Below are 24514 nucleotides of genomic sequence, written 5' to 3' on the forward strand. Positions count from 1 at the left end.
GAATCATTTGTAGATCATTTTATAATTATATTATTTAAGCAATAGACCGTGAGCCGGACCGAATCACACCCTCTCCCCTCCCCTCCCCCGACCTTGAGGTCTCTCTAAAGTCTAAATAACCCAATCAATGATCACCGTCATAACACCTGTCATTTATCTACAGCCAGTCCTAACAACTCATTTTTCAAACCTCGTAATTTTATCAATCGCCCCTAAAATAATTAAAAAAAAATTGAAGTATAAATATTCTCTCTAGAGCCACTCGTTTTCCTCCCTCCCTCATTTTCTCTTTCTTTTCTTTTTTTTTCTTTTTTTTTTTCTTTTTCTCCTTTCCCAATTGATCGATCGATCGAGGCCTCTCCCTTTCCTTCTTCTTTTCGAACCCTAAAACCACAACAATACCGAGAGAAAAGCAACACCCACCGAATTTCTTTTTCTTCTCGAGAAACAAACAACAAGGCCCTCTATTTTTCTCTTTCTTTCTAAAAATGCAACAGCAGAGGCTTAAACAGCAACAACAGGCACTGATGCAACAAGCTCTTCTCCAACAGCAGTCAATTTACCATCCTGGTCTCCTCGCTCCTCCTCAGGTACTACCAATTTTCTTATGCTTTTCCTTATTGGTTCTGATTGAGCCGATTGCAACTATGGTTATCGCATTTCTAGAGCTATTTAGGGTTAGGTTTTGGGAGCTCAAGCAGGAGGATTTTGGGTTTCCCTTTTTTCTCGAAATTTTATGGCTTTTTTTTTTTAAATTTCAGGGTTTTCAATTTCCTATTGTGACTACAAGCTTGCTTGTTTGCTTTTTATTTTTTTTTGGTTCTTCTGGGTTTTGTTGGAAATAAATGAGAAGTTAATTAATTTGTGTGTGATGTGTTGTTTTCTGAGGACATTTAATGAATTTGATAATATCTTTTTGTTCTTTTCATAACTTTTATGCTTCTACAGCTTGGAAGGTTAAAGTTAGAAACCAAAGAAAAATCTTGGGGGGTTGTGTTGTGCCTTATCTATCTTATCAAAAGAACACCAACTTGATTATGGGTCTTCTTCACTCATTTTTAGTTGGTGTGTTTTCATCAACTTGACAGCTAAGTTTTGTGTATCTAGGCATTTTTTCTGGTCATTTCCAAATTACTGTCTTCTTCTATGGGCTTCTCTGTGTTTATGCACGTGCTCTACTCGTGGGGGAGTGAATTATCAAATGTCCTTTATGTTAAGTTTCACAGTGGGGTTTATTAGGCCCTGTTTATTTGTTATCCTGGGAATGCTGCAAACTGTTCACGCTGTGGGCTTTTGGTGTTCTTGAATAGCAGAGGGATACGCGTCGTTTCCACTGAAAAGCAGCAAAATTTGGGTCCATTTTCTTTAGAAAATTTTAACTTAGCCTTGATTTCAGTTGTTTACTTCTTGACCATTATCATCACAAAACCACATCAACTGATGGTTCTTGCTTTAATTGAAGGAAAACCAGACAAAATTTCCATTTCTATACTTTTTGTTATAGGAAGCTAGTAAAGGTTGGCACGGGGAGGAGTGATGGGTTTTCAAACCAAAGCTTCCATCTGGGGATTGGTTTTCTACCGAGAATTCAAAAAGTATTGAGATTAGGAATTAAGAAAACTCATCTTTATATAGTTTGTTCTCTTAACATGACCATTATATTTAAGAAGATAAAAGGCTAACAATAATTAGAATGTGAAAGTGTAACTAAAGCATCTTTTTGTTGTGCAGTGTCTTGTTTGTGTCAGCATTAGTCATCCAGGCAATCCTTTAGGCCTACTTTAAGAACTATTTTATCGTCCCATTTATAGTTTGTCCATGCTTCTGAAAGCTGTGTGCTGTTCTAGATTGAAATGTTTTAGATCCGGGTAGAGATTGAGAGGGAGGCATTTTTCTTATTAAATTCCATTTCCCTCCTTTTTCCTTCTGTTTTCTCATTTTTATTTTGCAGATTGAGCCAATTCCAAGTGGAAATCTGCCTCCTGGTTTTGATCCAAGTACTTGCCGCAGTGTGTGAGTATTTGTCTAGACATTTTTCCTTTTTATTTATGTTTCTTTTCTTTTCTTTTATCTTTTTACATGTTTGCGCTTGCAACTGCCCACCGCTTCTACTTTCTTACTGATAGTATCTTCCTTGACTGAATTTCTTTCTTTTTTTTTTATAAAAAAAATCAATAATTTTTTAAAAGTAGTACTTATTTATTTATGCTTTTCTTCAATTTTAACTTAAATTGCGTTAATAATCTGATGACCAATTATCTGCTATATTTTTTTTTTTTCTAATTGAGGAAGGTTACTTATATGTTTATTTATTTTCCTTTTTTCTTCTTTTTTTAAAACTTCTAGTTCCTTTACTTTTGAAAAAAATGCAGGTACGTGGGAAACATCCACACTCAGGTAACTGAACCCCTCCTCCAAGAGGTTTTTGCGAGTACTGGTCCTGTTGAAGGATGCAAGCTTATCAGAAAAGAAAAGGTAAAAAAAATTCAGCAGTGTAAATTAAGTCTGAGATATTGTATGTTTCTGAGATATTGTATGGAAAGGATCTAATTGTTGTGTGTTTCTATTTTTTACTATTTCACTTAGTTTGACAGCTTGTCTGCTATTTTTGACATCTCCATTGTCTCCACTTTTGCAGTCATCCTATGGATTTATTCACTACTTTGATCGCCGAGCAGCTGCGCTTGCTATATTATCTCTTAATGGAAGGCATCTGTGAGTAGCTCACTTTTGACGGTGAATTATTTTACAATTGTACTGATCCTCCACGCTCTAGCTTAAATTGTTTCAGCATCTTATTACTGCACTCGTTGCAGATTTGGTCAGCCTATCAAAGTTAACTGGGCATATGCTAGTGGTCAGAGGGAAGACACATCAGGTTGCTTCTTTTTTTATGTTCTAAATTTTATGCTTATTTTAGATTTATTGGCATGTATAAACGTGGACATCATTTCATTGTGCAGGTCACTTCAACATTTTTGTTGGAGATCTTAGTCCTGAGGTTACTGATGCAACATTGTATGCCTGCTTTTCTGTTTATCCCAGTTGTTCGTAAGTTTCTCCTCCTTCCCTCTCTCTTGCTCTCTGCCTGTGTCCACCTTTGTTGATTTCAGTGTTTTCATGTCTTAAGTTGTTGAAAACATAAAGTTAAAAAGTTGGAAAATGCTTGCTTTATGGTTTATCATCTCATTTCGTTGGTGTTACAAAGCTGATCACTGTAACTAACCTTGTTCTGGTTTCAGAGATGCAAGGGTTATGTGGGATCAGAAGACTGGACGTTCAAGAGGGTTTGGGTTTGTTTCCTTCCGAAATCAACAGGTATTGTATTCATTTAGTGCACATCTTTTTCTGTAATTTTTTATTTATCATGATTCTGACATTGTTTTCCTCTCAGGATGCCCAGAGTGCGATAAATGACCTAACAGGTATGGATGATGGTCCTTGGAAGAATTGTTTAATGGTTTTGAGGTGATTGTTTCCTAAGTAAGGTGTATTAGGAGAACTGTTTCAACAAATAATGGAAAAAATTTAGAATGAAATTTATTCTAGTTAATCAAATTTAGAAGTGGAATAAGAATGTGTTACTTGCACTCCCATCATTCTTAATTTGCATTTCTACTAAATCAAATTGTGAATGACTGAAAATGGAAAGGAGCTGTGTTATATACACCTCTTTGTATGCTCACTTGTTATGAATGCAGGGGTTGCTGGGAAAGTTTATCATTTTGGGATGCAGTGCTGGAATTTGTACTAGTTTTCCTTCTCTGAAATGGTCATTACTGATATTGTCCCACTAAATTTGAGGTCCTAGGAAGGAGAATTTGGTAATCATTTGGTGCCTGCATGAATCAATACACTTATGATTCCTGGAGGTTTTTAACATAGCTGTCAGCAGAAGCAAAAGTTAATTAGTTAGTTACACATCATTAGGTTGTACAATCTAGTGATATGTGATTGATTTTCTGAAGCGGGGAAGTTTGTCAACCTAAATCATTACAATTCTGTTAGATATGCTTGCTTAAGGTCACCTGGCTTGCAGGAAAGTGGCTCGGCAGTAGACAGATTCGTTGCAACTGGGCATCTAAAGGTGCTGGTTCCAATGAAGACAAACAAAGTTCTGATTCAAAAAGTGTGGTGGAACTAACAAATGGCACATCAGGTCAGTTGTGCAAGTTTTTAAATGTTGAAAATCAGCAGTAGATGTATATAATACAATGCTTTATCTCCAAAGATGGGTGTGGATCACCATTATTTTCTCATAGAATGTGGTGAATTGGCATAAGCTTGTGGATTGTTTCAACATCTCATGCTTTTGTAACAGAAATAATCCCTTTTGATTTGTTGTCTCATTTTCATGGTTGTTCACAGGTTGCTCTATGTTTTGTTACTCTCCTTTGGTTGTGCGAAACAACTAAGATGGTAAATTATTCTTACTTTTCTTGTGCAGAGGATGGCATGGAGGCACCAAATAATGAGGCTCCCGAAAACAATCCTCAGTATACCACTGTTTATGTGGGCAATCTTTCTCCAGAGGCAAGAAACTTTTCTTCCTATCAGCATGTTCTTGCAATTTGTACATTGTTTGGGCATGCATCTCCATTTGTTTTTCTTTTTCAAAATGCTCTTTGCTGTATCTATTATAGAAGAATTGTAGAATTTGGAAAATCTTAGAAAAATCTGATGTGTTTTTTTAATTTAAAAAACTTCTTATGTTCAATCATTTGCCAGGTAACTCAGCCTGTTCTCCACCGCCATTTCCATGTTCTTGGTGCTGGAGTTATTGAGGAGGTCCGAGTCCAGAGAGACAAAGGTTTTGGGTTTGTGAGGTTCAGTACTCATGCCGAGGCAGCTGTAGCTATTCAGATGGGAAATGCCCAATCACTTCTTTGTGGTAAACAAATAAAGGTATGTTTGATTGTGTTATTCTCATTTACTATCTAGGTAAAATGAGTGTGTTGGTGCTATAATGATTGAACGATAACACACTCTTTTTTTCCCTTGGAAATAGACTTTTAAATACTTTTGCCCCTTTTTGTAGTGCTCATGGGGTAGCAAGCCCACCCCGCCAGGGACAAGCTCAAATCCACTACCCCCACCTGCTGCTGCCCCTTTGCCTGGGATCTCAGCTACAGATATCTTGGCATATGAGAGGCAGCTAACATTGAGCAAGATGGGTGGTGTCCATGCCTTTATGCCTCCTCATGGGCAGCTTCCTCTAAAACAAGCAGCTATGGGAATGGGTGCCGGAGCAAGCCAGGCAATATATGATGGTGGTTTCCAGAATGTTGCTGCTGCCCAGCAACTCATGTACTATCAGTAACAATAAAAGCTGACGCCACATGGCACCTTTATTTCCTGCCTTTGCCGGTGTTATTTCAGTTCTAAGCAATTAGGAAGCCTTCTGTTTTCTCTTTATCCGGCTGAGGTGGTTACCAACCCGCTTATTTATATCATCATATGTTTGCCATTTGTGTGGATATATACATGTATGTTTTTCCTTTTCTACCATGTAGGGATGAGGGATCTTGGTTATCAGAGGGAGTTGCCTATTTAAGATGACAGCAGTATGCTTTAAACCGTTTGAGTATCTTGGCCCTTGTCTGTTGTATGAGATTTTTTAAAGATTTGTTTCGAGGTATGTGGATTTTCAGGTCTGGAATGAGTGTGTTTGATACAAGCTTTTCTTTTCCACGCCTGTGCCTCCATGGTTACTCGTGTTAAAGCTTGTGCCTTCTAGGAGGCCTGTCTCCTTATCCAATATGAAAACCAGTGTGCTAATCACGGCAAATATGCTTCTTGAAAATCACGTCATCCGTCTTAAATCCAGTAAAGCATTGAGCCTCACTCTTAAGAGGAAACAATTTATAAATACACTAAAGATAATTAAATTTTAAGAACAAAACTGATTGCTATTATTTTTCTGAAAATAAAAATTTTAAACCTCTTAGAACAGTCTAAATAATATTTATATCATTCAGACGAGGTGAATTATTTGTCTTTTAAGAATAGAATTTCTAAACCCTGTCTATAAAGTAAAAGGAATATATTTTTATTATAATATTAATAAGGATTAAACGTTCCTAGTCCTCTTTGTATTTGGTTCCTAGTCCTCTTTGTATTTGGGATCAGTGCTTGATTATGCCCATGCCAAGTTGAATCCATCTTGGAACAGATCCTCTGGATACTTGGACTCAGTTATTAGCCTGAGTCCATGCCAAGTTGAATTCACCTCACCGTCCTCTTCCAGAGAGGTTTAACCCTAGTTTTCTTTGCAAGGAACAAACTCTCTAGTTCGTCAACTTTCATCCCCAGAAATTAAAAGGTGAGAACAACTAGACACTCTTTAAATAATTGATTTTAAATAAATAATGGAAAGGATTTATTAGAACTCAGTAAATTTAAGTCCAATGGTGTAATTCTGAGTAAACCCAACTAGAAACAAGATCGATGCGGAGTTTTTTTTTAATCCTGATCGGGATCAGGTTTTAAATCAGCAGGTTACCATATGAGCTTACGAACCAAACCGGGCCTTGGAACTAAGATTACCTACCGTTGCCAGCATTACTGTAATCCTTAAAAAGCTTAATGCTTGGTTGGCTCCGCTGCCGAACAGAACCATAAATCCGGATCAGCATATCATTTCTTGTTTCCAGCCCAAACTCTCTCTATTTAGCTTCTTTCTTACAAGAATTGCTCTGATCAGTAGCAGTAAGAACCCGCCCCCCCGCCCCCCCTCTCTCTTGCAACCTTATTTGCTTTCTTAAAATCCCTCACTTTCTCAGCATCCAAACAACACCTTCTCGATTTTCTGGAGAAAACCTCTCAGGAGTAACACCACCTTCTTACATTTTCCTTCACTTTCTCTCTCAGCATCCAAACACCACCTTAAAACCTCAGTTTTCCCACAAAGTGAGGGAAGAAAACAAAATCCGGGTATTTAAATTATGCACTTAAAATCTCAAAGAACTCAACTTGGATATTTTTTTTCAGCTCTCAAAAGACTTTAACTTGCATTCAAAGTCTCTTCCTTTCCTCACTCCTTCCGTGTTTTTTCTTGACTTTCTTTTAATCCAAACATCGCCATAAAAGAATTTGAATTCTCTAGGAATTCAGAACGGGTTTCTCTTGAAAAATCTAAAATACTTTCCCAGATTTTCCTTCACTCTTCTCATGATCTTAACACTAAGAAGAGTTAAAATTCTAGATGGTGTTCTCTTTTAAGGTCTCAAAAACTGGTACCAGGTTCCGCTCAAAACCTTTTGTTCAATCAGATACTGTTCTTGATGAGGTCTCAGAAAATTCCAAAGAGAGCTCGGTGATTGGCTCAAAGAACGAATCATCTACGAGAAAGGGCGAGGTAATTTTGGCAACTTGATTACTCTTCTCGATCGAGGAGCAAAACATCGAGTGAGAATTAAAATAAAAAGTTCAAAATTGCCATTCAAATCTCAATTTTGCTTAGTTAAATAAAAGAAACTGGTTACTTTTCAGGAGGGTAATTTTTCAGATTCTAAAATCTTAATTTCTTTTGTTTTATGGCATTCTCATTGCAACTGATTTGAAGATTAATTATATGCTTTGTTTTGGTTATCATTGTTTGGATTTTTTCCGTTTGTAGGGAAGGTGGATAATTATTTGCTTATCAGATCTTTTCAGTATGATGTCATAGGAAGTAAAGCATTGACCCTTGATACTGTCCTCTGTCTTTTATCGAGCTTCTTACATGCCTAGCACTCTGAGAAACTTTTCAACAATATATGTATTGTAATCTAATGAATTGAAGTGGCTGTTGATGTGATAAACCTCAATTTCTGGTAATTCCCGATGGGCTTAAAAGAAAGTTATGTTGCTAAATGATATGTAGTGCATGACACCATTCTTTTTTTTTTTCCTCTTCAATTTAACATGTGATTTGGTTCCAAACAGACAGTAAGAGATGGTAATGGAAAGTTAAAACAATTTGTTTTCTGTGAATATCAGTGTTATTAGATTAGATGGGTTGATCGTTTTTTGCTTCCTTAATTATCTTTCTCACTTTTCAATTTATAGCAATGGTGAAGCTGCCTTGTTGATTGAAAGCTCTTAAATTACTGGGTGTGAATTAAGGGGTGGTATGGATGTTATATTTTATCCCTTGCTCTGTTTTTTCTATACCATAATCTATAGTGTTCTGTGGAGTAGGCTGGCATCGTTGAGGATGCTGAGGATGCATTAGCTGTCTCAAGTTTATCCTTCTCTGGTAAAGCACTTAGCATATCTGCATGTTGGATTGATTCAATTGTTCAAGTATATTCTATGAAGTTTACATTCTGAGTTCTTTTGGTTGTCTCTTGTTCTTCCAGGACATGAAGTTTCATTCACATTGAATCTCTATCCAGATGGATATTCTATAGGAAAACCCTCAGAGGTTAGTCTGAAAAGTGTTAATTCTGCTCAATAATTTTAAGAAAGTGACTTCAAGGAAAAAAAATCTATTTCCATACCATCTTTATGTTAAAGTGTAAGTCCAAGTAGTTCATGTGTTTTCAGATAGAGGCTGCTCATCAGGCTCCACTTCAAGATGGTCAGAAGTTGTTGCATCCATATGATAAGACTTCTGAAACGCTCTTTTCAGTAAATATCAACTTATACTTTTCTTCTCATCTGTGAGGGATTTTATTTTGATAAGTTCTAAAAGGCTGTTTTATTTTCAAATTGAAAATTTTATGCACGGAGCACCTAGATCAGACATTTTGATGCAGTAATGCATATATTATATGACATGTTTTGGAACTTATCCATTGCTCTTTTAATTAACCTATTTGTTGCAAGTAAGATGCATTATGTAGATTCATTTACTGCTCAGCTTGATTAATTCTACACAGACTATTCAGATTACATGGTCAGCTCAGGGAACTTCTTCGTCATCATAACTACCTTTAAGTTTCTAAAATCCATTGATGAGGCAGTTTTCCTATTTACCTAACAAATCATGTTGCCTGCTTTGTAATTGCTCTTTGGATTTCAACTTCACTGTAAACTTTCTGAAACTGACTTTACTGCCGTTTATGTGTGCATGTATTTTGAGGCAATTGAGTCTGGCCGGTTGCCTGGAGATATTCTGGATGATATTCCATGTAAATATGTAAATGGAACACTTGTATGCGAGGTGAGTAATTCAAATATAGTCACTTATCTTTACTAATTGATGTTATGCTTGGTGCTTTTTATATTTATAAACTGGAATAATGATTATGAATGCTTTGAGTAATCACTTAAATTCATTTGAGCATTTCATGTGAGTGTGCATGCGCTTGTGTGGAGAGCAAGAAGTTATTGAAGCTCATGCATTTGGAGGTTTCAGAGTTTGCTAATCTCTAAACTCTTCCAGGTGCGTGATTATCGGAAATGCGCTTCCAAGCAGGGGTCTAGCGTTCCATTTATGGATGGGCTCCCTATTGTAAATAAAGTATGCCTTAGGATGTCATTGGAGAATGTAGTGAAGGATATCCCATTGATCTCTGATAATTCTTGGACATATGGTGATTTGATGGTAAGTGTGTTGAACTCATTCATCAGAAAATAAATTTAGAAAATCAATTGAACCGCATTTTTTCTTTCACTTTTTGCTGCAGGAAGTAGAATCTCGGATTTTGAAAGCATTGCAACCACAGCTTTGTCTAGATCCTACTCCCAAATTGGACAGGCTCTGTAATAATTCAATTTCGACCAAGGTGCTATATTTAGAGAGTTAAATAATGTTCTATGGCTGAAGGAATTAGTTATATATTTCTCAATCCTGCTGAATGTCATTTGCAGCTCAATTTAGATCTGAGAAATTTTCGCAGAAACAGATTAAGGCAGACACCTGAAGTTACTGTCACATCTAAGAACAGAATCCATGGAACGAATACTTGCATCAACCGAGTGCCTGAAAGCTCTAACAGTAGGCTTGGAGATTCAGGAATCATTTCAGGCAATGTGATGCCACAGCATGTCCAGGAGAATCGGACAACTCAAAACCTTGGCCCTAGCAGCATGTTAGCCTTAAGTGCAAGAAGCTTTGCTCCAGATGGCAATGTTCCAGCACTACCTATGGTATCCCAACAACAGAGATATCAAATGAGGATTTCCCCAAGAAGTATGCAGGATCAAGGGTCAGGGTCTCCTGCCAACATTTCCATTTCCGGAGCTGCCGCCTTCGGGCAGGACAAGATGGTTGCTCACTGCACCATGAATTCTGCCGCTCTTCTTGGGAAAAGGGAGAACCAAGATGCACAAATGTCACCTTTATCTAGTTTTAGTAAGAGACCAAGGCTTACACCAGCAGGTCCTGATGTAATTCAACAGCAGCAAAGGGGTCTGCATATGGATGGCCTCCATGAATCAGAAATGAACCGGAAGAATTCACTACTACAGCAGCAAGCAATGACAAGAGGAATTCAGTATGCCAATGCAGGCATTCAGAAGTACCCACACCAGATGTTAGAAGGGGTTGTACATCAAAATGCTGCAGCAAATTCATTTTCTGCAGGACATCCAGGTATGAGACTTGGTCTCAAGGAAGAACAGTTCGAGACTGAAAAACTGGATGGTTCAGTGCTTAGTCAGGGTAAAAATGATATGCAGATGATGGAAACAGAAACAGGCCATTTGGAAACACAACAACCATGGTTACAGCAAAGATTACAACAACCTGTCATGAGATCTAATTTCCCTCAGGCTGGATGGAACAATCTCAGCCAAGATTGTAGGAAGGAGGAACAGCCCCAGAAAAGGAAACCAGCACAAAGTCCTCGGTTATCTACTGGGGGTTTAGCTCAATCACCTCTATCATCAAAATCCGGGGAACTGTCTAGTGGTTCAGCTGGACCCCATTTTGGAGCAGCTGCAGCAACTGCTACACTTGGGTCATCACAAAAGGAGAAGTCAGTGGTTACTGCTGTTGGTGGAACCCCATCTTTGACTTCCAGTGCTAATGATTCCTTGCAAAGGCAGCACCAGGTTCAAGTTGCTGCAAAACGGAGATTGAATTCCCTTCCTAAAACCCTGGTAATGAGCAGTGTGGGGTCTCCTGCAAGTGTCAGCAATACAAGCATTCTGTTAAATGCAAATAGTCCTTCAATTGGGACCCCACCTATGGCTGATCAAAGCATGCTTGAAAGATTTGCAAAGATTGAGATGGTGACTATGAGGTATAAAAGGTTTACTAATTTACCATTCCATTATTGTTTTATGTGTCACTCTTTCCTTTAATATATAGATTTGATTCTTAGTTACTGTAATCCTACCTTCAGACTGTTTAAAGCTTAAATGTCATTCCACAGAGTCTTGGTTAATCAGATTTTCTTTCCTTTTACTAAGCATCAATCAATTCTACTTCATGCTAGGAAAATCCATATTTGATCCATCATTTCATAGTTCTTATTTTTTAACCTCTCTCTCTCTCTCTCTCTCTCACACACACACACACATACACACACGTGCGCGCGCATGTGCACACGCACGCACACTACATTTCTCTTTATTGTTATGTTGGGGGTGGGAAGAGTGAGCCGGGGGGCAGCACCCTCATTTTTTATGCAATTTAACGGTATCAAAAAGCAAAACGTTTTCCCATTCTGTCAGCTTGATATCTATTTGGGTGAGAACATCTTGATTTGTGTTTCTCTTAGAAGTCCAATGACATTGTTATATCTTTTTCTTGTTATTCATTTTCCAATTGCTTCTGTTCCAGGCATCAACTCAACTGCAAAAAGAATAAAGTTGATGATTACCCTATCAGGAAACCAAAGACCTATTCACTTCAAAATCTGTCTGGTCATCTCTCCAATTCAACCAGTAATGAGGAGTTCAAAGATGATACTAATGCAAGGCAGTTATCGAAGTCTCTTGTAGGTGGAAATATGAATATCTGCAAGACAAGATTTATGGATTTCATAATGACAGAACGAGCACTTCAAGGTTTGTTGTGTTATTGATGAAAAATATAGTCTATTGCCTTTGACAATATTTATGTATCCCTTTTGTGTTGCTTCTGCAGGGAATGTTGTTTCTTATGTTCAAAGGGTACGGAATAGAATGATCATGTCAGAAAAGCCAAATGATGGTACTGTGGTGATGCATTATGGAGAAGCAGATGAGTTTGATGTTCTATCTGCAGAAGATTATCTTCCTACGTTGCCCAATACTGTAAGTGGTGTACAAATTTCATTTGTTGGATTTGGATATAATGGAGGTCTATTCTAATAAGGTCTTGCTTATAATTTGAGTGGACACTGCATCTTCCTAATTTTCACATCCAGTAAACACTGGGTTATGGATTATGGATATTTCAGCTTTTATATTCTCATATAAGTATCTTCAGTTGCATTGCCATTTGCCATACTTATTTGTACCTCATCCACTGTTAATTAAGCTAGGATTCTTTTTGACCCTTTCATTTGCTGCTGCTTCATTGAGTATCATTGTTGCTACTCTCTGGATTTCCTTATATTCTTGAGTTTGCCCTTTCTCACAAACTTTAGTAATAAGTATTGGACTTCATTTGACCATCCTTGTGAGCATGGCTTCATCAATCAGAAAGATTTGCTGGGGCAGTTTGAGTTAATAGTTGATGCGTGGGCTGAAAATTCTTCAGTTTTCATAGTATTGTACAATTTTGCTTGTCACATCAATATTTGCTTATTCTGACAAGCATGATTATTTGTCTGATTTACATATCTGATTGATATATGTTACAGCATTTTGCGGATTTGCTTGCAACACAATTGTTTTCACTGGTACGTTTTGAAGGACATGATTTCTTGCTCAGAAACTCAGATTATCTCTTCTCTATGCAATTGAATTTTAGTAATGCAATTGGCTTTACCAGATGATGCGTGAAGGATATATTGTGGAAGATCATATTCAATCGAGACCTATCTGCACTAATATTGCTTCAAGTAATCAACCAAATGTTTCTGGAGGCCCTCCTAATAATTCACCAATTGAGGTGAAGCAATACAATGAAGCGGTTCCAGTTCAGCCATGCAATGATCTAAAGCCAACTCTTGGCGGTAATGCATCCATTAATTCTTCCCACAATCTACTAGCGAATACAAGGATGCTACCTCCTGGAAATCCTCAGAGTCTTGTGTCTGGAGTTTCAGTGCCTGCAAGACCACAACAGCCAGACCCACAGCACTCTCTTCTGCAGCAGCAGCAGCAGCAGCAGCAAAATCAACATGCTTTAATGCATCAACAAAATTCACAATTTCAGAGGTCACAAATGGTGCTTCCATCAAATTCACTCTCTCATTTACGTGCAATTGGACCGAATTCAAACATGCAGTTGGGTGGTCACTTGGTAAACAAGTCTTCCCTTCAGCTCCAGCTGTTACAACAGCAGCATCAACGGCAGCAGCAGCAGCAGCAGTCACAGCAGCAGCAGCAGCAGCAGCAGCAGCAGCAGTCACAGCTGCTGCAGCCACAACAACAGCAGCAGCAGCAGCAGCCACAGATGCAGCAGAGGAAAATGATGATGGGACCTGGAAGAGCTATGGGTATGGGAAACATGGTGAATAACATGGTTGGTGTAGGAGGTCTAAGCAATGCTGCGGGCATTGGAGGTGCAAGGGGAATGGGACCAGGAATCTCTGGACCTATGGCTCCTATAACTGGCATGAGTAATGCTGGCCAGACTCCGATGAATCTGGGTCAGACTGCAAATATCAACGCAATAAGTCAGCATGCAGCTGCTCTGATGATAAAACAAAGAATGAGCCGAGCAAGCATGATAGGGGGCCCTCAGTCTGGTATAGCGGGGATGTCGGGAGCCAGACAGATGCACTCGGGCTCTGCTGGTTTTTCCATGCTGGGTCAAGCCAACATGAATCTAATGCAACGAAGTCCAATGGGCCCTATGGGTCCACCAAAATTGATGACTGGGATGAATCCCTACATGAACCAGCAGCAGCAACTGGAATTACATCAGCAGCAGCAGCAGCAGCTACAGCAGCAGCAGCAGCAGCAACAACAGTTTCAGAAGCAGCAGCAATTTCAGCAGCAGCAGCAGCAACATCAACATCAACATCAACAGCTGCTACTGCAGCAGCAGCAGCAGCAGCTGCAGCAAGAAACAACTTCAACTTCTTCATCGCTACAGTCTGTTGTTTCAATAGGGTCACCGTCAACCATGGGAATTCCACAACTGAACCATCAAACCCAAAAACAGCAACCCCAGCAACAGCCCAGCCCACAGCAAATGAGCCAACGAACCCCAATGAGCCCACAGTTGAGTTCAGGAGCAATCCATGCCCTCAGTGCTGGTAATCCGGAGGCTTGCCCCGCTAGTCCACAGTTGAGCTCTCAAACCCTTGGTTCTGTTGGAAGCATCACAAATTCTTCAATGGAGCTCCAAACTGTGAACAAAAGCAACCCTGATAGCAATGCATAATCAAGTTCAACATTTTTTGGTCTTGCTTCTTGAGTTATGGCTCTATTTCCTCCCATTTAGAGCATGAGAACTCTCGGTATTTCTGTGCAGAAATAGAAAGCTGATATTGAAGTCAGATAAATGGACTGAATTCCATAGCATTGGAGCAAGCTGGAAGGAGAAAATTCTCATCATGTGTAGTTACTTTAGTAATCTAACACTCGAGCTGCTAAGTGTCAGCTGATTTGCTATTTGTGTTCTTGTGGCATATTTTATATGCAACCAAGTTGTTGATTTGCAATTTTGCAACAACGAACCATGTAATAAGTATGCATAAAGGAACCTCGCCGGCGTAAAATTTCCATGGTATAGGATTTTGCGGACATAGGGGGTAAAAAAATGGGGCATAGTCTAGCCTGATCAGTCGTAAAATCCAAAGCTATATATTCTGTGACAGAAGATAATAGCAAGGGAAAATTACTTCAAATTTCTCAAGGTTTGTTTTAGTCTGCACTCTCGTATATTTAAAAAATTACATTTTATATATTATTGTTAATAATGTAATTTTACATGATATAACTAGGAATGTGTGAACTCAGCCAGCAAAAAGATATTATAAATGATTTATTATTTAAAGTTTTTTTTTTTTATCAAAAATAAAATAAAAAATACAGCTTGTTTAAAGCCATGAAGGTTGGAAAATATGATTTCAATTTTAAACAAGAAAATTCCTAATTGATAAGTAGAACATGGAATAGTTTTATTACTTGGTTGCTGGAATGCAACGCATACAGCTCATGCTAAGGTTGAACCGTAGAAGAGAGCTTCTCCCTCTGGGCGGAAGCCATTCTTTGACGAGAGGGATTTCTGTAATAGCCCATGATCTCCATCAGCTGTATGGTGTGAACGAATAGGAAGAGGGATTGGACATGACACGTCAACATGATCGGCAACAATTGAGGAAGGCAATTTCAAAACCCTAGAGCTCCTGATGTTGCTTGGAAGACCATGGAAGGGTTTGTAATCAATTGAGGAAGGCAATTTCAAAATCCATGGTTTTAGAAACTAGAGGTATCCTAATGAAAGCTTTGACTCAAATTCTTTAGGCTGAAATGTCGACTCTTACAAATCCTAGTTCAAATTGATTTTTATCAGAGTTAGAGGTTTGCTTGATGGACACCGAACAATTGTTTTTTTGAAGGATTACAAAAGAAAATCTACATTGCAATTCGCATGCTTAATCCACAATCATTACATTAGGCTTATGCATTGGCATAGATTGCAGGAGGCAAATTTGTTCACCATCCCTACCATACAAGGCCAACAAACACCATATTCACACCATCCATTGCTCTACCAACTCCAAAGTTTGACACCAACTCGGATAAAAGATAAGCATGGTTATAGACTTTGTTTTAAATATAATGATGTGATACTGAATATACGATATCAAATAATCTATTAAAGTGTCTATCAGATCTATTTTAAAACCTAAAATAAAGTAGGTAATTTTTTTTTAATGAGCTAAGTCAAGAGGTTTGGATTAAAAATATTCAAATCTATCAGTTTAGATCTTTGTCTAGTTTTGGAGTCATATCTGAAGCTACAAAAGAATTTTGAATGCGGTTCATATTGGGTTGGAAACTAGACAATATATGGTAGCCTTTGGCCTACTTTTCGAGTCATATGTACTTTTCTAACAATATATGGTAGCCTTGCTAATTCATCTAGAAGAGAGAGAAAAACAAGTTTAAAATTGGACCTAGAATCCGCCAACAAAGAATGAAAACATAAAATACCTTGTTTTCTTGAAAGTTATGGATTCCATTCGCTACAAAAGTCATTAATGCTATTGAAAACTTATGTGACAGTCTTTGACCTGCTTATTTTACAATGATTCCATGTCAAATAAGGAGACATTTATGGTAGCAACTATCATTCATAGTTTGTTGATTGAACTTGCAAACTCTTCGAAGGATTGATCAATTTTGTTGTGATTTATACTTGCTGTTCGTGTCTTGATATAGGTGTAGGATGAGGGTGATACACAGTTTATGGATTGAACTTGCAAACTCTTTAAAGGATTGATTAACTTTGTTGTGATTTATACTTGTTCGTGTCTCAATTTAGGTGTAGGGTGAGGGTGATCAATTAAATATAACTTTAGTTCTTCAAGGAAAGGTTCTTGTTGGGTCAAGTTGCAAAATTTTCTTCAAACTTCAAATTAGAAATCTAAATTTTCAAAATTTTCTTCAAACTTCACAACTAAAATACTGATATTCCGTATTAGTTTGGTATCAGAGTTAGGCTCCCAAATCAGGTCATATCTTTTTGAAAATTTCATTTTCTTTGTAATCTATAAGTTTAGTTGTGCTTTTTGTCTTCTTATTCTCTTTGTGTTTTTGGTGTCTTAGTATGAAAAAAATTGTTGTTTCATTTTATTACTATCTCTAAACATATCAGTAACAAAAAAGTAAAAGAAAAAGGAAGAATAAATGTTATTCAAGCTCGTTTCAATTCTGTCGGGAAAACACAAACAACAGAGAAACCAAATCAAACCATCTTAAAAGCACTTTAAAATTTATATATTGGTTATTTGAGGTGAAATCACACTATATATAAAATTTTAGATCTTTTTATATCTTTTGATTGGGGTTTCGATTATGAGTTAAATTATGCCGCAAACTGATCGTATACGGGTTCTCGATACCTAGGCATAAGAGAATGATCTATAAAATGAGATATGTTATTTATTGGGTACAAGGGAACTACATACCAAATTTGAGGTTGCTCTAATATTGTTTGGTATGAGATTCAATTTTGGGGCTTAAAATTGCATAACGTGTCAAATTTGCGTCAAGTTATAAAAACATGTTTACTACCATTTGTTTCAACATATATACTTTATTTATGTTATATTTGGGTTATTTAAGAGTCAAATAAGTGTTTTCATTAATTACTTTTTTTTTTTATTTCGAGTCTTCGTATTGTCCATATTTTGTGCGAATTTGCTTTGCTGCTTGCGAAATCATAATCGTAGTTTCATTTTGTTTTTTTTTAGTATCTTATTAATTCTTGAGTCATTTTATATATATTTGGACTGCATCGTGATAACCATTGACTTTGGTTCATTGATTTTCAGTTCTGAAAGAATCACAAGAAGGTGATCCGGAAGGTAAAAGGCATAGTGAGAACAACTAGGTGAAAAGACTTGAATTGTGTGAAACACAAGAGTTGTGAGGATATATTTTTCTTTCTTGTAATAAATTTTTGTAGATTCAAAGATGTCTGAAAATCACGAGTTCACAACACCAAAAGTGGATAACACCTTTTAGATGCAAGCTTTCGTCCAACAACATGAGCTTCTGACTAGGGTGACGAAGGATCTGAAAGATGAGATGGATTTAGCAATACAAAAAATCGCAGGACAAATGGATTGAGAATAAGGGCTGATCGGGGAGGAAACACTATTTGAAAGGCTGTACAAAATGTTAAAACTAAATTTGTTGATTTTTTGGATGAAAACACAAATGTAGATTGTAACATCCCTACCTTTTTGGTACAAATCCTCTATAATAAATACATAAAAAATACATTTTTTTAATTGATCAACAATATGGTTGACGGGTTTATACCAAGACCTTACTTTTAAGACTTGATCAATTTCTATCTTTTTGGTATCACAACAATTTAACATTATTTCTACCAAAATCTCACTAGAGTTTTCTTTGTATTTTAGATGACCTAGTGTATAATCAAGAAAAATCAATGACACTTCTAAACCAAGTGTTCATGCAAAACACATCCTCTATTTCTGATCTAATCATCCTGGATCTCAATCTCATTATTTATCATTCCTTCCCTTATATCTCATCAATTCACAATATCATTAAGAACTATTAATATCACATTATCAATAATTATTAATATAACACATGATGATTATAATATAATAAAGTCTATATTAATGGTATATAAAATAAACTAGTTACATTGTCTCTACACAAAATGCAGTATCATGTATAATATACATTTACAACTTTCATTTTACAAATTTCAGAAAACTAATTACATAACAAAATAAAATATCTATAATTACAACCTAAAAAGATAGATTATACATTATTTGAATCCATGTTTTCTAAATCTACCAAAATAACAACTATCATCTCTTCACAAACTTGTAAATCTCCAAAAATGTAATAAAAATTAATAACACTATTTAAGTCTCAAGTTCTAGATTATTAGAACATTAATAATTTTCATCTAAACGATACTTTAATCTACTCTTATAATCATATAATTTTCTCATTTTATTTACTCACTTATTTCCCAAACAATCTCTTTCATGCTTTTATAAATCAACTAATTTACACAATAAAAGTAATGAAGCTCTTAAAGAAGAGTTTCTACATGGTACTGAGTACCTACCTGCAGCCTGAGTATGAGCAGCTCCACTAATAAGTTGAATCACCCTAATAGTTTATCCTACATCGACAGGTTTTTCCATTAATTATCATCACATAACAACATACTCCTTATTCATCTTAAAATTCATTATAGTTCTATTCAGGTTTTTCATCCAAATTTTCAAATCATTTACTACACAAAAAAAATCAACTTAATTACAAACAATTTTACGATTCTTTTAACTCTTATCAACTTTACATAATTCCATGAAATTTACAATTCTCGAAAAATTTGCAATGTCACTCTTTTAGGCCTAACTATTTAATTACTCAATATTTTATCATTTCATTACTTCAACTCAATCAAAATCATTATTCACATAATCACACACACATTTATTGCACAATTAAAGGACAATATTATGAATACATAACTTCCTATTTAATTCTCTATATGGACGACCTCCATAGACTTCCTATTTATCATTTTTCTTCATTTTTCTTTCATGATTTCACTCCCTCAATAACCTATAAAGGTCTTAGAAACTTAATTTCCAAGATATCTTAATTTCCTCAAATTTCATCTTAAGAATCCTAATTTAATTCCTTTGTCAATTTAGCTTAAAATAACTAAAATCTTGTTCAAATTGATACAAAAAAGTTTTGAACTCTTTACCCAGTTGTCAAATGAAATTTGAAAGTCGACCCAGAAAGACTTCCCCAAAACTTCTCTCTTTGCCCTTGCTTTCTTCACTTCCTCTCTCTCATTCAATCTTTCCTCTTTGATTTTTAATGCGAAAGTGTTTCTCTCTCTCAAAATCCTCTCTTTTCACTCCTAACAATCACTTTTTAGCCCTTTAAAATGAAAGGAAGGAATAACAAATGAAAAGGCTATCTTCTCTCCTTTAGCTGCCCCCGTCAATTCTAAAAAAAATAGCCAAAATGATCTAACTGTTTTTAGAAAAGGTCTCACCAATTCATTAAATTGGTTTAGATGTTTCTTAAAATGGCTAGACTAGTTTTGCTATTGGAAAAAATTACATTTTTCGACCGTAAACCTTTTTTCTTTTATATTTTTACCTCATTTTCTTTTCTTTTCTTTTTCTTATTTTATCTTATTATACCATAATTTTGATTATTTTCAATTTGTCCCGAGATTTACAAAGATAATGATGATTATGTCTTTGTATACGTGGGTATTAGAGATCGATTTGGGCAAAACCAAAGCTGAAAAAATATTAGTTTTGGTCAGGATAAAACTTTTAGCCAGAAAGAGAACATCTTCCATATACATTGCCATATACCGAACAAAATGTGTAGTTTGATTATATATAGTGAAAGTTGTGCTAATGTAGCTAGTACTATCCTTGTTAGTAAATTGAACTTGTGTATGATTAAGCAAAATAAACCTTATAGGTTGAAATTATTGAATGATTATGGTGAGGTAAAAGTGACTAAGCAAGTCTTGGCTCCGTTGTTGATTGGGAAGCATGAGGCAAGGTTCTATGTGATGTAGTTTCAATGCATGCAAGTCACATCTTATTAGGGAGACCTTAACAATTTGATAGGAAGGCTAAACATGATAACTTTAAAAATATAAATTCATTTAAGAAGGATAGAAAGACATACACACTTGCATCATTGTCACATAGACAAGTTTATGAAGACCAATTGAAATTGAAAAAGAAAAGTGAAGCTGAAATGGTAATGAAACAATGTGAGGCCATGGTTATTATGCAAAAATATGTATAAAAGTGGTTAGTAAAGCATGCATATCTGAAATTATTATCAACTACTATTTTCATACAATATTGTTGGAGGTAAAAATTGGTAAAAAAGAACTTTGAAGGCTTAAACAAGACCTATTAAAGCTGAAAAGAGAAAGCAAAACAAATGAGACAAATAAATTATGTGAGGTTGAGAATTTAAAGAGTGAAAATAAAGTGAGCATTAAGAAAAGAATAAAAGAAGAGAGAAAAGAATTAGATCCGACTAATGAAGAAAAATAGTCAAATGAAGTCGAGAGTGGAGAGAAAAATATAAGGATGAGAAAAGAAGAGAGTGTAGAAAATATAGGTAAACACTTGAGTTTCTATATAAAATAGAGCGAAATCAAGAATGCTAATTTTTTTGACATACTTATGATTTTATTTATGTATAAAGAGACATATTTTAACACTAACAATCTCAATTCTTTTATTCATAGTGTTGTTATATCCTTTTTTTTACAAGTTTTGAGGATGATATAGGATAGTCAAATTCAAATTTGAGCTTAATTTGTTCTATTATGCAACTTTATTTCAACAAGTATAATTTTTAATTCGACCGTTGGATTAAGTTGAAACTTTTCAAACCTGTTAGAGATTTTTTTTTAACTTGGGTTAAAATTTAAAAACGATTAAAGCTTGGTAAGACTTTCTGATAAATGATTGAAGTTAATGTCTAGATTTTGCTATGTATTTCCTGATGAGATCTATAATGGTTTACCATTGATAAAGGGTGAAATAAACAATAGTATGATATAGTATAGACATCCTATCTCTAGATTTGATTATATTCTTAATGAGTTGTATGAATCTTGTATATTTAGTAAGATTGATTTAAAAATTGTTTATCATTAATTTCAGATGAAAGAAGGGGATGAAGGGAAAAAGAACTTTAAGACTAAATTTGGATGGTTTGAATAGTTATTTATGTTGTTAGTTTTACTATTGCACATAATAATTTAATGAGATTGATGAATCATAAATTGCTTATATTTATAGACAACTTTGTTGTTGATTACATTGTTGATATTCATAATAAGAATTTAGGTGAACATTTTAAGCATTTATGATTTTTGTTTAATATACTACAAAAGAAATTATTATGTGTTAATCTATCAAATTAGAAAAATTATTCACCATTTAAATTAGTTTGTGGTTTCACTCTACTAGATTTGATTTTTTTTTTTTTACTTATTGATGAAAAGATTAGATTTGATGGCAATAGAAAAACACAAATGATGAAAGCATTGCTTAAGAAGGTACGCCAACATGTTGAGAAAAAGAATGAGAAGTATGCATTTCCAGCAAACAAAGGATGAAAAAGGGTTGTCTTTGAACCAGGAGATTGGGTTTGGATGCATTTGTGTAAAGTGAGATTTCATAGACATAGGAAATACAAATTGATGCTTAGAGGAGATGGTTCATTCAGATTCTTTAAAGGAGTTAATGCCTACAAAGTGAATCTACAAGGTGAGTATAATGTTAGTGCTATATTTATAGTTTTTTTTTTTAATCTTTTTTTATTTGATATAGGCCATGATTCAAGGTTAAATCCTTTTGATGAGAGAGAGGATGATTCGATCCTAGTCATGATATCAAAGGATCCATTAAGAATGTCCATTGGGTCTATTCCAAGGCGTAAAATGAAGTTGGTCCAAAATGAGTTAAATGAGCTAAGTCAAGAGGCTAGGGTTAAAAAAGGTTTAAATCTAACCATCTGAAACTTTGTTTACTTTTTGGTTCATAACTTTCAAATATCTCTCAACAAAATGAACCTAAGTTCTAGATTTGAGAGAAAAATCAAAGAAAAAAAAAGAAGAAATAAAAAGGAAAACACTAAAAATAAGGTGATGACGAGTGTGTAAGATCTAAAAAATTCAAGTTAGAAATTCTTTCTTCACCCCTCTTTTTATAGTGAATTTGAGAAGCTAAAAGATTGAAGAATTAATAAGAATTAACTCCCATCATTATTAACCATTGTTAGCAACCATAAATCAACAATTAAATCTAGAAAAGAAATTGTTCTTTGAGTGGAAAAACCAAGATTTTTTTTAGATTAATTTTTCATTCATCTATAATTTACTTATTTAAAATAAATTTCTGACAATAAGACCTTCAAAATTCTTTAACTGAGGTGCAACCATTATGTAGAAGTCAAATTACTTACATTGAGATGTATGAGAGAAGGCCACTTGAATCAATATGTAGACAAAAACATCCTTTTTTCTTTCAAGCAGCTGTTCCCAGCTATATACAGTAGAGGACATAGATTCTGAAAGAAAAATGAGTGTAAATAAAAAAGATAGATATCTTCACTTGTTTTTTAATGTTAGCTTCTCTTCGACCAAGTCTGGGAGCATCCATAGTTAGGACAATAACCTTATATCCTATTCTTTCGGGTCTCTATGCTAGAAAAAGCTGATATATCTTGATTCTTGTATACATGTTGCATAAAAATAGATAATATGTTGGAAGATGATAAAGGAATCATCGAAGAAAAATGAAAGAACTGTTGAAGGGGAGGAGTATAAAATTGAAAGAACCGAACAACATTGCAGCTGGAAGCAACCTCTTCTACCATGCAAGTAGACATACAAGATAAAATCTACAGTGAAAAATAGCTTAGTATTTACACCCACAAAGCAAGCAAATGAATATCAATTTGTTATTCAAGTACCATAATCAAGTTAAATACAACTGCAACTCTGGTTCTGGTGACCTCACCTGGAAAACACATAATCAAAACGTTTAGTAAAAATTGCTGAGTTACAGAAATCACAATTGTTTTAGGATGTCTCAAACCTTCAGGGTGCACTAACATATTTAAATTCAAAGTTTATAACTATGATAAATATATTTTCAACACAAATATAATAATAGAATTCTAACATGTGCATGTATCAAAACTTACAATTGATATTAATTCAAAGTTCAGGCATGCATGTTAATAATAAAAAATATCTATTGTTAAATTAAAACAAAAAAATGTACTTACTTGTCGAAGCACTCTAAAGTAATAAATCTTTTATTGTAATCAATAATGAATCTTGTATCCTTAAAGCTTTAATGTTCCTCATTCATACAGTTAGAATATTTGCAATATGCTTTTCAAAGTTTTAACATCGCTACCTTGGTTGAGATTCACTTTTAAACTAAGGTCAATAAAGTAAAAGAACTCAATTATCTTTTAATAAAAAGAATCTAAGCTCTAGATTTTTTTGGGGGAAATCAATGCATGAAAAAAGAGAAGAAAACAACTAAAAATTATGTCTAAAGAAAAAAAAATATCTTAAACTCTTCATCCACTCTTTTTTTTTTATAGTGAATTTTGGAAGCTAAAAGGTTAAAGAATTAATTCTCATCATTCAACCTTTGATTAGTCACCATAAAACAAAATTAAATCTAAACGTAGTGGCTATAAATTTGAATTTTTTCAACTAAAAAAAACTTTTTAGATTTGCTAAAAATGCTTTTGAAGAAACTATTAAAATTCATAAGCTGGACTGGACAAACCATAGGCTGGAAGAAATATTTTATCATAAATCAGATCCAAGTCTAAATTTTAGAAGGTAAAAAAAATAATTTCTTGTAACAAAAAATATTATTTCACAACAGGTCCAAAACTGTATGTGAGTTTAAGTTCAAAGTCTATTTTGTATAGGACCTCTCTCCTTTGAAAACTTAGATGCTCTTTAAGCCTAATTTTAACTTTTCAACTATCTATTTTATAAACACTAGGAAAGTTTTTTGTTTTTTTTTTAATATGCAATAAAATTCTTTAGAGTGTTTTGAGTTTTATTAAAACATACCAACTAAAAATTATTTAAAATTAATTTTTCATTCACCCATAACTTATTTAAATCACGCTAATTTTTTATCTTAAAGAGCGTATATTAGAAATTAAATTCTAATAAAACCTTAATTCTAAAAATAAATACACATCA

The 24514-nt window shown here is 34.8% G+C and overlaps 2 protein-coding genes across 3 annotated transcripts; both read left to right on the forward strand.

The window, feature by feature from the left end:
- The first annotated feature begins 258 nt into the window (after nt 1–258).
- On the forward strand, nt 259–5659 carry LOC133701676 (oligouridylate-binding protein 1B-like). The gene is made up of 12 exons (XM_062125693.1): nt 259–590; nt 1952–2013; nt 2373–2475; nt 2639–2715; nt 2817–2878; nt 2964–3051; nt 3243–3318; nt 3395–3425; nt 4040–4159; nt 4448–4533; nt 4729–4905; nt 5039–5659. The coding sequence occupies exons 1-12, from the start codon at nt 489–491 to the stop codon at nt 5318–5320; spliced, it is 1266 nt and encodes a 421-aa protein (XP_061981677.1). The 5' UTR covers nt 259–488; the 3' UTR covers nt 5321–5659.
- A 908-nt stretch (nt 5660–6567) lies between these two features.
- Nucleotides 6568–14890, forward strand: LOC133702413 (protein PHYTOCHROME-DEPENDENT LATE-FLOWERING-like). 2 transcript variants are annotated; one of them, XM_062126763.1, is made up of 12 exons: nt 6568–7357; nt 8182–8239; nt 8343–8407; nt 8530–8613; nt 9068–9148; nt 9371–9532; nt 9615–9713; nt 9799–11174; nt 11717–11943; nt 12023–12171; nt 12723–12761; nt 12854–14890. In XM_062126763.1, the coding sequence occupies exons 1-12, from the start codon at nt 7205–7207 to the stop codon at nt 14414–14416; spliced, it is 4056 nt and encodes a 1351-aa protein (XP_061982747.1). In that variant the 5' UTR covers nt 6568–7204; the 3' UTR covers nt 14417–14890. The 2 variants fall into 2 exon arrangements, with proteins under 2 accessions (XP_061982747.1, XP_061982748.1); XM_062126764.1 differs by lacking the exon at nt 6568–7357 and having other exon boundaries at nt 8167–8239; nt 9058–9148.
- The last annotated feature ends 9624 nt before the right edge of the window (nt 14891–24514 follow it).

Source organism: Populus nigra, chromosome 8 (assembly GCF_951802175.1).
Source record: "Populus nigra chromosome 8, ddPopNigr1.1, whole genome shotgun sequence".
Classification (NCBI taxonomy): Eukaryota; Viridiplantae; Streptophyta; class Magnoliopsida; order Malpighiales; family Salicaceae; genus Populus; species Populus nigra.

Excerpts from the sequence above, each read along its gene's own strand:
- LOC133701676 (XM_062125693.1), top strand. The coding sequence starts at position 489 with ATGCAACAGCAGAGGCTTAAACAGCAACAACAGGCACTGATGCAACAA. Across the intron at positions 4,160-4,447 it reads ACTAACAAATGGCACATCAG|AGGATGGCATGGAGGCACCA; the intron begins GTCAGTTGTGCA and ends TTTCTTGTGCAG. Across the intron at positions 4,534-4,728 it reads TGGGCAATCTTTCTCCAGAG|GTAACTCAGCCTGTTCTCCA; the intron begins GCAAGAAACTTT and ends ATCATTTGCCAG.
- LOC133702413 (XM_062126763.1), top strand. The coding sequence starts at position 7,205 with ATGGTGTTCTCTTTTAAGGTCTCAAAAACTGGTACCAGGTTCCGCTCA. Across the intron at positions 8,240-8,342 it reads CTCAAGTTTATCCTTCTCTG|GACATGAAGTTTCATTCACA; the intron begins GTAAAGCACTTA and ends TTGTTCTTCCAG. Across the intron at positions 9,149-9,370 it reads ATGGAACACTTGTATGCGAG|GTGCGTGATTATCGGAAATG; the intron begins GTGAGTAATTCA and ends AAACTCTTCCAG.